The sequence below is a fragment of the Rousettus aegyptiacus genome, unplaced genomic scaffold (genome assembly GCF_014176215.1).
Source record: "Rousettus aegyptiacus isolate mRouAeg1 unplaced genomic scaffold, mRouAeg1.p scaffold_m13_p_7, whole genome shotgun sequence".
NCBI lineage: Eukaryota > Metazoa > Chordata > Mammalia > Chiroptera > Pteropodidae > Rousettus > Rousettus aegyptiacus.
Genome location: NW_023416310.1, coordinates 26164855 through 26176875, shown reverse-complemented (window position 1 = coordinate 26176875; position 12021 = coordinate 26164855). Strand labels below are relative to the sequence as shown.

Sequence of the window (12021 nt, the reverse complement as noted above, 5' to 3'; positions counted from 1 at the left end):
TGATTTTAGGCAAATTCTTTAATTTAAAAGTATTTATTGTTGAGATTGAAGATTGTAAAATATTTTAAATAACATAGAGGAATTTTTCCTTTATTCTGAAGAAAGTAGACTGACTTGTGTAATGTAGAGGCTTGGCTGAGACAGGGATACATTTAGAAAATATTTTAATTTCAGACATTTTTATTTCTAGAGATTCACTTTAGGTTTTTAAAATATCTTCCATCTCTACTTATCATGTTCGTGCTTTTTTATTCTTTCTGGACTATGTGGGGTTGTTAATGATAGATGTTTCGATGTCCTTGTCTACTAATTCTGTCATTCGTGTCATTTCTGGGTCTGTTTATTGATTTTTTTCCTCCTCGTGCATCATACATTTCTGCTTCTTTGTCATTTCTGCTTGGATAGCAGACGTGGATTTTATCCTGGTGGATATGAATTTTTTTTTTTCCCTTTAAATATTTTTGAACTTTGTTCAGAGACAGCCTTAAGTTAAGTTACTTGGAACAGTTTTCTGCTAGCTTTTATGCTTTGTTAGGCAGGACTTGGAGCAGCTTTAGTCGAGGATTATTCCCACTAAATAGCCCTACTATTGAGGCCTTTGCTTCTGAGTACTCTACCTGCTAACCCCTATGTGTTTGAAGATTATTGAGAATATGAACTGTTAAGCCCATGTGAGTTCTGGAAATTGTCTTTTTCAGAGCCTTCAAAAAGGACTCAGGTAGTGTCCTCAGCTTCAGATTATTAGCTCACTCACATGTGCTTTTCAGTAGTCATTTAAAGACTGAGGGCAGCTCACTGCAGATCTCCAGAGCTCGCTCTCTGTCAAGGTCTCCCCTCTGGTACTCTGCCCAGTAAAAATCAGTCTTAACTAGTCCCTTCCAGGAAAGTGTTTTAAGTCTTCATATTCTAAAACTACATTATGTTGATGAATTTTTCTTATTGTAGATACAGAAAGTTTCAGCTTGTGGTAATATGGTATTATTCATAAAAATATATACATAATTGAAGCATTTGTGACTAGAGGTGATTTCTTCTTTCCCTTCCCACTCCAAAAACTAAAAATTAAAAATGTAATATTACAGTCTATTATCTGTTTATTAATATAGCCTTCTAGTCTTTCAGTGCTGAGTCACATATATGTATTTTTAAAATCCCTTTGTCAGTATATACAGTACAGCTTTTGAAACAGTCACCTATCATGTGCTTCTCAAGATCCTGTCCTACTCTAGCATCTTTTGAATTTGCTGAGTGGAACAGAGAAGACTGAATACTGATTGGCATTCCCAATAGAGTTTACATTAACTACCTGTAACTCCTATAAAGATTAGCACATAAGAGATTGACTTAAAATTACTCCTTACCAAAAATAATTATTGATAGTTATCAGAAATGTCAGAAATTACAGAACATTAAATGAGATATCGTAGTCACTTTAGCTGATCCTGAGAGAAACTTAGATATGTATTTCAATATCGGAATGCAATTTTTGGGATGCTTGTTAACCTTTAGTATGGTCTGCCTTCAAGTGGTGGGTCTAGGGTCTATGAGGCAGTAGTTTTTAGCATGTGTTCTGTAACCTGTTTTAGCCCAGATTAATTTTTTTATGCTACCCTGAAATTGTTTTTGAAAAACCAACACTATTTTTTTTCTTTATCTTTTTCGAGTAGTATTTGAATGGCAAATTGGTATTTCTATAAGTCGATAAACTCAAAAAGTGGTCATTGATTACCAATCAAGTGTAATGCCTCCCTAAAATTTTTTTTTCAATTTAAAAATTGTTTATTAACATATAGGGAAAATCACCTGTTGAAATTTAAATTCAATATTGCTTAGTTAGGGGGAGAGTCTTTAAGATTCTTAGGGAATTTTTACTTTTAAACTTAAAAAAAATAAGGCTGTTTTTAAGAGTATATTTTAAACGGCATTTATATCTGACTGATAAAGTTAGTAAAGTCTTATGTCAAATCTGGGGCAAGAAGATATTTACTATGAATAAGACTTTCTTCCTAATAGCACTAGCTAAACAAAATTCAAATGAGAAAGAGGGGAGTATACATTTTATATATTACTGAAAATTCCACCATCAGAAATATTAAGTCACTTCTAAAAGACAAAATGTCACTGAAGCTAGTTCAAAACTTGGCCGGGAATATATCATATCATGAAGAGAAATGTTTCAGAATTTCTGTGAAGGCATCTAATTCTTTGTCGTGCACAGAAAAGAGCTGTGTGATCTAAGGAGGGGTTTTCTGACCCAGTGACAATAGTCTGAACTTGGCTAGTTGAGAGTCTGTACCGCTGAAGTGGTGCTGCTATTCATACATTGAAATACAATTAACTTTCTGATACTAATCCTATCGGAAGTCACCAAATTAAATGCCAGATGTTAAGATTCTCATTTCAGCCAGGCAGTGAAACTCCCACTCATGACATTTTCACAGGGGGAGGGGAAATACTTTATGAACTACAGTTTGTCAGTGCTCAGAGAATACTAGCTCTTATGAGTGTGTGCCAGGGGCTGGGACTGAGATAATAAGTAATTCAAGGATGAATAGGAAACGTCTTGCCCTGCAGTTGTTCATAGTTGGAAACCAGGAAGTAAGAACACAACTGCAAACTAGTCTTGATAATTATGAATGTATAGAGGAAAAGGTACTGTCTCTTTCTGCCAATGTTAGGGGAGGGATGGGTCAAGGCAAGGTGTACAGAGAAGGTGCTGAGATGAGTACTGAAGGATAAGTAAGAATTTGTCCTAAGGAAAGGAAGGGCATTCCAGGCAAAGGTATTGAGGCTGAGCGAATAGTGCAGTTGGAGACCTAAAGGTAGATTAATAAGAGGTAGCCCAGGAAAACATGACATAATGGCAAGAAATAAAGCCAAAATGGTAGCCTGGGGCTCTCCATGAGTGGTCTTATTCTGTTATCAGGTTTGAACCTTGAGCTGTGGCTTTTGAACCATTGAAAGTTAATGTAATGAAGATAACTGAGTGGGTATTTGAAGGGGGAGGAAAAGGGTGTAGATATGGGTAAATGGAGAACCAGGACAACATGAAGAGATGATCAGCAATTTGTGGGATATTTTGAGGTGCCTTTTGAGATGCTATGGAACTTCAGGTGAAGATACTTTACTTAGCCTTTCTAAGTCTGTTTACTTTTCTGTGAAAGAGAATTTAAATACCTACATGCAGGATTGTCTTAAAAATAAAAAACACAACTATGGCTATGCCACCCTGAACAAGCGCAATCCCATCTGATCTTGGAAGCTAAGCAGGGTTGGGCCTGGTCAGTACTTGGATAGGAGACCACCTAGGAAGACCAGGTGCTATAGGCATAAAAAAAATAAAATAAAATAAGGGATTGTAAGCCAGCTGACAAGGTCCTTAAAACCCCTGAGGTCAACCAAGGGTTGCCTCGCCTAAAAATATATATATATATAAAATAAATAAATAAAATGAAAAATGCATTTGGAACCTAGTACAGAGGATTGCTTTATAAGGAACAGATAGGGAAAGAGAATTTCTGATAAAGAGATTGCATAGCATCATTGGGAGCCTGGCAAGATAATGATCAATAACAACATAAATCTCAAAACATAGTCAAAGGGGACTGAAAAGTGCTGGGTGAATTTTGAGTTGAAGTTAGTAGTATTTTAGCAAGAGTGGAGGTTTGGGGCCAGAAGCCAGGTTGCAGTGCATTAGGGAGCAAATATGTAGTAAAGAAATGTTAACTATTTTTTACAAACGGTAGTTTTAAAAGATTCCGCATAGGTTTTTTTTTTTTTTTTTTGAACCTTCACCATTTATCATGAAGCTTCCCATTCAAGGTAGCGCTTTAAGTTATTTTCAGTTGTTTTAAATATATGTACAATTTTGAAAGTTTTTCTCCATGCCTTCTCACAGTACTTCATATCAGGTCTGAGGGCAGTTTAACATCTTAGAAATATTTTTTATTCTACATTAAATTAGTATTTTGATCAAAGATATGACTAAAAGAGCTTTATTAAAAAAGAAACCTAGCTTGTTGTTGACAGTTGGAATAGAGATGCAGAATATGGACGAGGGATGGTATATGTTTATCTTTTATTATAGAGTTTACAAACATTCACAAAAGTAAAACTCATCACTCAACTTCAACAGTTAAAATTTTGGCAATATTGTGTCATCTCTTTCCCGTCCCTCCCCTCCTTTTTTTCCCCTGGACTGTTTAAATTACAGATCTGTTGTCTTTCTGTCTATAAATACTTTAATATACATCTCAGAATTTATTTTAAGTAAAAGAACAGAACCACAGTATTCTCACACTTAACAAAATTTACAGTAATTGAGAAGATTTCATCAGATTTTCAAAGGGGGGATACATGATACAGAAAGGGTGACAAACCACTGCCAGTGTTGCCATATAATACTGTGTACTGTTAGACCTCGGCCCCTTCTCTGTGAACTCAACAATATAAATTTTTGTCATATCGTACTCTTTACCCTCTCTTTTATCCTCATGCCTTGAGATCTCTTTTTTCACTTACTATTTGTAAAAAAGGAAAAAGAAAAACTTTTTTTTTTTTGCATGTGGCAATGTCAGGTAGTCACAGCAGGTTCTCTGTATGTAGTAAGTAGGTGGGTGAGATGAAAACTCCCTTGTGATAGTTGAGGGATCGTTTCCCACTACAGCCTAGAGTTAGATTTTTAGGTCAGTTTATCATTTCTTTTGTTAACTGATTTCTCAAAGAAACTTATAGACATTAAGTTTACAAAGCTTAAAAGTAGTATAAAGCCAGTGTTCATTGATTATCCTTTTTTGTCAATGGTTTCTCATTTAAACAGGCAAAATTTGGGTGAGCTGTTTTTTGGGTTTTTTTTTTGCTTTCTTTGAAATAATTTTGAATTTGCATAGTTATAAGAATATTACAGAGAACTCTTGTATCTCCATTTATTAATTTTTAGCGTTTTGCCAGTTTATCATTTATTCCATCAATATGTGAATCTGTATATACATATACACACATACAGATATATAAAAGTTTTCAGTACTATTTGGGTTGAGGTTATATATATCATGACCCTTTTCCCTTAAATAGTATGTAATTACACAGAACAAGGATATGATGTTTCATAACCACAGCACAGTTACCAAGTTAAGGAAATTTTAACATTGATGGAATATTTTTTTCCAATATAGTTTATGTTTCAGTTTTATCAATTATTTTCCCTCTTGTACAGAATCCAGTTCAGGGATGAATTAGTTGTCTTTTCTCCTTAATTCACTCTTGTCTGGAACAGCCTTTGTCTTTTATGACATTAACATTTTGGAGAATATAGGGCACTTATTTTATAGGATGTTCCTCGTGATGGTTTTCCATGATTAGCTTCAGGTTATACATCCTGGCTGGAGTTCCACAGGAGTGATATTCTGTCCTCAGGAAATGAAATCTAAAATCACACAATGTCCATCAGCATCTCATTAGGGATATTAACTTTGATATCCAATAGAGATGTTCGACTTCTCCATTATATAGTTACTGCCTTTACCACTGCAAGTAATAAGCAAGCAGTCATGGGCAGACACTTAGAGACCATACAGATATTGTGCTTCATCAAGCTTGGACCACAAGATTTAGGGATGGTTCCTAATTATTCTTGCTCAAACTAACCTTTGTTTTGAAGGGATCACAAGTGAGAGTCACCTTTCTAAATTAAATTACCTTCTCCTGAAAATTCAACTTGATTTTGGAAATATTTATTATTTATTTTAAGGCTTTGATCTGTATGCATTGCGTATAATAATTGCTAGTGTGTTTTAACTTAAAATGATTTTGAAACCTCTGGGCTTATTTTTAATCCTTTACTGCCCTCTGCAGGTCAATGAATATAAATCTTTGGAGCAAGGTAAGTACTCCTAATTGTGCAAATCATAAGGTGATGTATAGAAAGCTATTAAGAGCAAAAGTTATACTAGCTCTATACATTTATAATGTATTATTCTAAGTTAACGAATTTAGAATCTTGAAGTGACATTTGGCCATACAGATTTAATAATTTTTAAAATGTATACATGTTATACATTTGTGTAACTGTCTAGATAAATGTTAAACAGACCAATTTTTAACTGCTATATTTTTAAGAAGTTAACTGCTTTTATGCAGTAAATACAATTATTCTTATTTTGAATTGCAAGAAATATTTGTAGCGTAATAAAATAGAATGTGCATTGTTGATTAGAATTCCCAATTAAATATTTTTTTAAAATCTAAGTTTCATTTAATTTTGTTAATATTATAGTCTTTCAAACTATAGTCAGTTATAGCATATGTTCAGGATAGTTATACTTGAAAGTAATTTTTCGACAGTTTTTATTGGTTTATTTATTGAATGTGTCTTTGTTCGAAATTTGGTGTTACATATGATTGTCTTATATTTAATGTATGGCTACAACTTCTGATAGACTTTATTTGTCTTTGTTGGTTAAAAAGCAGTTTGTAGGTGAAAATTGTTTTGCTTTGTTTTTGAACCGTTTCTGCCTTAACTATCCTTTGAATTGCCGCTAACTGCAACACAGTTTTCATGGTGGAGTAAAGTGGGATGTGGTTAATTTGCTTAATTTTTCATGTTAGGAAATAAATAGTAGGAGAAATAACTGTAGTTTGAGTAGTTAACACTTATAATATGTGCCAGGTGTTATTTTAAGAGCAGATAAATTCAGTGGTAGACTTATATAAAGAAGTTCATAATTCTTAACTGACATCGTTTTGGAAAATAATTGCTTCCATTTTTATTAACTTCTGCCCAAGGATATATAGTCAAATCCTGTGTTCAGCAGTTACAAGTCAGTGTTCTAGATTTTGTAATAATTTTCATTATAAAATACATATTTGGATCTTTTTTAAGTAAAATTTTGCCAGCAGAATTAATGTTGAAAAGTAAGTGTTGTGTATTCAGTTGATAAGGATCCAGGAGAACAAATACATTGACCTCTTTTGATGCCATTAAAATGACTATGAAGAAGTTGATAAACAACTAAAAAAAAAAAGAAGTTATTTAGTGGTCTAGGATATTTTACTTAATTATTTCTGTAATACTTCATTTAAAACCAAGAAACTGGTCCAATTTTAACAAGACCAAATACAATATGAGAAATAACATTGGTTGACAGTTTCTATAAGCAATTCCCGTATATGATAATCCATTTAAAACAATCTATAAACAAATCAGTTTAGAGGCTTTGTTAGTGACATTTTATAAAATATTACAGTTTTCCTTCAACATGAGTTTGTTTTGTTTTTGTTTTTAAAAGACAAACCTATTATTTAAAAACGAAACAATCTCCTTGGCAGGTGGGGGTGGTGTTGAATTACTGTGATAAAGAATAATACCTTACTCGAGAGAGGCTTTATTATTTCAAGAATTCAATTTCAGATTGTATTTGTTCTTGTTTGCTTCTCTTGCTGCAATGCACGAATTTTCTGTCTTACCAGATAACAGAACTGTTGTACAAGGATGGACGTTATTGCCAGGAGCCTCCAGGACCAACGGGTAGCGTTTCAATTTTGATGATTGTAACTTATCCACAAGTCCATTCTTCTGTGTAATGATGGGCTAGGAAGATTACAACAGTAAATGTTTTATTTTTGAAAGTGAAATATGAAAATCATATATTCTAGGTCTTATGTGAAAAATGAAAGTCTTTTTGTCAAATAATGTAATAAATTCTATTAAGTGAGAAAAATTTATAAGACTTTTTTACTATTTTATATGTTTAAAGATAACTAACTACACTTGCGAAACATTAAAACCACATAAACACTAAGGATTACTAATTTTTAAGCCTTCTTTCATAGGTGCTATAAGGATCAGTTCCTTAATATCTGAAAAGAAAAAGCCTCCCATCCCTGTCTTTAAAAAAATAATTATGAGAAAACCAAACACCTCATAGACCTCAAAATGTTGTGGTTATCAGTATAAGGATTTATAACCAACTGTTTTCTGTAGGAAGGTACCCTTCTTGAAAGTTCACATTTTCTATCCTAGGTATTAACACATGGCCCTATACATCTTATGCTTGAACGCATAGGAAAATTACTGTTGTTACGAAACATCTTTGTTAATCTTGGTTTTTCATTGGCTAATAGGCAGCTCTCCACAGGATTACTATATCTACTTATTAAAATTACTTAACTTTCTATACTCAACATTTAACAATCCTTTCTAATTTTATTTCCCACAAAAAAATTAGTATAGAAATGAGTACAAGGCATTTATTTATTCTCACTACTGTGAATTGGACAGGAAAGGGGTAAGGCCTTGGGCAGAACCACTTCTGTCATAGAGTGGTGGAAAAAAATAGATTGAAGTAAGATTCAGTACTGAAAAGCTGTCACTCGGTCTGAAAATAATTAATATTCCTTTCACTCACCAGTTAGATATGTGCTCCCAAACCACATAATCTCTATGCCTCAGTGATCATTGTTGCCATTTCAGAGCCTCTCATCAGGGTGACATCTCACACCAAAATGATTTCTTATAAATTAATCTTGATAACATGACAGTCTCAGTAATTTTAGTGGAATGCTTTCTCTTGTTTTTTTCCACAGAAGCTGTTGGCTATTTTCTTTATAACTTGATTGACAGCATGAGTGACTCAGAGGTACAGGCCAAGGAGGAGCGTTTGAGACAATACTTCCATCAGCTGAAGGAGATGGTACCATTTCATTTTTTGCTATATAATGCCTGTCCTGCCTGACATGTATCTATTAGATTTGAAATTGCTGCTTTTAAGTACAACCAGACCACTTCTCAATGACATACATGAGTTGGAGACTTAAATTATGTCTGAGATAATTTCTGTTAGACAAATTTCAGTTTGGTTGTCTAAAACTCAGGGTTTGTTTTTTTTTTTTCCTCCTTTCCCTTTTCACAGAATGTAAAAATTCCTGAAAATATCTACAGAGGCATTCGTAATCTACTGGATAGCTACCATGTTCCTGAATTGATTAAGGTGTGTGAGAAATGTTAATCAACTTTTTAAATGCTTACTTTATATCTAAAACGCATGTTAAATTTTTATTTAAATATGCTTAGGCCAAAAAAGTGTATTTAAATGACAACAGTTAAAACAAGGCTTTTTCATTGATTGTTGGTAAATACTGTTTATATATTGAAGAATGCATTTAAAACATTTATTAAAATGGTTAATAAAGTATGAAAAGAATTTCTGGAAAATTTTGGAAAGATGGAAAAATAGTAGTAAAATGAGGTGAGAGTTTCAATTTGCTTTTGACATTTGCTAACATATTTTTCATGTGTTTTTTAATTCTAATTTAAATCCCCATTTTAGGATGTTAGTATATTGGTCGAAAGAGAGAAGACAGACTCTCGAAAAGTAAGTTGGTTTTTGAGTAGATTCTACATTCTATCATAACCACATTTAATGAGAATTCTATACTGTATCTTTATATAACTAGTGGTTCCTAAACATTTTGCCATTGGTATACCACTAAAAAGTTGGTAAAAGCTATTCCGCTCTCAGAATAATCAACGTATCTAAGAAATTTGCATACATATAATCATCCCTAGAGTCCATCCACAGATACCCATTAATATTCTTGATAGCATTTATGACATTTAGGAAGGTTAAGTTTAAAAGGAAGAGTGACAAGTGGTACACTTTCTTTTTGTAGTGAATTTCTTTTTTTCTTTGCATTTCTGTGGACTACACAGCTTACGTCATCTGATTTGGAGTCTACTCTTGAAAAACTAAAAGCTGAAAATCAACCTATAGGAGATGTCCTAAAGCAGCTCATATTAACACTTTGTTCAGAAGAGGTAATGTTTAAATATTTTAAATATGCTATTAGGGTAAAAAATTCTTTACAGATAAATATAAGCAAAGCCAAATACAATATTTATGATTTTTACAATTGATTATTATATGTCATGCCTGTGAAGAATGCAATTAAATGAAAGGTTAACTAGTTTTAGCTACACCTTGAATGGCATGTTTTCGGGTTGCTGTAGTTTGTTTACGATAATCTGCAAAGTGAATGATAGTAACAGCCGTGATAGGTTTATCATACATGCCAAATGTCCTTTCAAGCCATGGCTCCGGTCTCTTATATCTAGATTGTCAAGCAACTGATACATGCAGTAGTCATTTGCAAGTCAAATATTACTAGGTTGTTAATGCAAGGATTGAAATTCCATTTTCCTGCTGGAAAAAAAGCTCTTTCTCTGAGATAAAGGGTCTCTTGCCTTTTTTCAGCAGGCGTCCAGCTGTACTTTGTGTTTATTTTAGTGTGTGTCTGTAATTTGTGGCATATCACTAGACTTTTTCAGTTTCTAGTTCAATACGATTTGGTCTTATGCCTGTGATTTTAGGGGAAAAAATATAACTGTCTTTAAGATTATAACATGGTAATGTTAAATTCTAAAATATTTCTTCACATGGATATTAAACTAGACTGTGAGGAACTATGCAATGATATATATTTCTGTGTATGGAAATTGGACATGAGTAGGGGTTGACTTGAAACATATTTAACCTGGAAGTCTTTTTTATAATACAGTATCAAAGCTGAAATTTCAAATTTGGCATAGTGGCCTGTTTTGCAGTACAAATAACAAACCTTTTAAACCCTACACATATATTTTACCTGCTTTTTGAAAGGTGAATAAAAATATCAAGAAGCAAGGAGAAATTAATAACATAAATCTATTTTTGAAGTACTCTTTTTCTACATTTCAAACATTAAATCTAGAAATTTTACATTTTCTTTTGTTTATTTCTTTCTTTTTCACTTCTATTCTTTAGAACATGAATAAAGCTCTCGAATTGAAAGCAAAATATGAATCAGACATGGCTGTTGGTGGCTATGCAGCTTTAATAAATTTGTGCTGTCGACATGATAATGCAGAAGATGCATTGAACCTGAAACAGGAATTGTGAGTACTCTGGCACTGAAACAGATCTTCAGCATTAATGCTGATATACAGTCCTGATGGATCAAGTAGATTGAACATTACTCTCATACAATATGATTAAAAAATTTTTGTCATTGTTTTTAAATTTCATAATATGAGACTGATTAGTTATGGCTTGTTTGCAGCAGAGTCTTTAAATATAAGACATTCTATTTCTTAAAGCCAAGGGTTTTTTTTCCATATCATGTCATAACAGTGGTGATGGTATTTTTAAGCCTTGTCGAATAGTCCTCTTGCGATACCGTAGTGTAAGCAAAATTCCCCCCATTTCTCAGGTATCTTTGGTTTCCCAATTTTGATTTAGCAAATAAAAATATGTCTCTGGGTATTTCACTGTTCATGACAAAGTTAGAATCACCTGACGTGCTATGAAGTGAGTTCTTTCGTTTGTTCCTTCATTCTTATCATTTGCAGATGGAGTGATACAATTTATATGTGGTGTTAGAGTTTTACTTCTTGTCACTTTGAATATAATTATATGCAAATTTGTATGTGGCTTTAAAAACAAACCATAACTTAAATGTAGGGGCCAATGTTGTTAACAGTTCAGACAGTGTGATGTTTTTTTTGAAAAGTGCTAAATTGGATATTGTAATTCTTTTTTCAGTTAATTGACTTTTAACATACTATACATATTGCTTTAATTTTTAGTGACCGTTTAGATTCATCTGCTGTCCTTGACACCAGCAAGTACGTAGGCCTTGTAAAAGTATTGGGAAAACATGGCAAACTCCAAGGTAAGCCTGGGCATATAAAGGAACTATGTGGTGCAAGTATCTTGCCATCGGAATAACATGTGAATTGATATTGATGGTATATCATGTCCTGCAAAGTGCTTGAACACTTTGCATACAAATTTGCATGTGAATCCAACCAGAGCTGCATGGACAGTGTAGGCCATTAGTTTTAATGGATTGGCAAGCTTGTCATTTACATTTGCACAGCTCAGTGCTTTTTGCATTTCTGCAGCTAGTTTTTATTAGCATTGCTGTTTGGATTGAGTTTGAAGATCATGACTTATGGCACAATTTGCTTATATGCTTGCACTAATG

General features: G+C 33.1%; 1 protein-coding gene and 1 pseudogene across 2 annotated transcripts in view; both read left to right on the top strand.

Annotated features, from left to right (window-relative positions):
- Positions 1–12021, top strand: part of LRPPRC (leucine rich pentatricopeptide repeat containing) — a 92043-nt gene that overhangs the window by 27465 nt on the left and 52557 nt on the right. For both annotated transcript variants that reach the window (XM_016142222.2, XM_036223950.1), the window contains exons 15-22: positions 5854–5881; positions 7468–7525; positions 8584–8690; positions 8910–8987; positions 9327–9371; positions 9710–9814; positions 10800–10930; positions 11621–11706. In XM_016142222.2, the coding sequence (XP_015997708.2) occupies positions 5854–5881; positions 7468–7525; positions 8584–8690; positions 8910–8987; positions 9327–9371; positions 9710–9814; positions 10800–10930; positions 11621–11706 (638 nt within the window). The remainder of the gene's footprint in view (positions 1–5853; positions 5882–7467; positions 7526–8583; positions 8691–8909; positions 8988–9326; positions 9372–9709; positions 9815–10799; positions 10931–11620; positions 11707–12021) is intronic.
- On the top strand, positions 3212–3330 carry LOC118605914 (annotated as a pseudogene).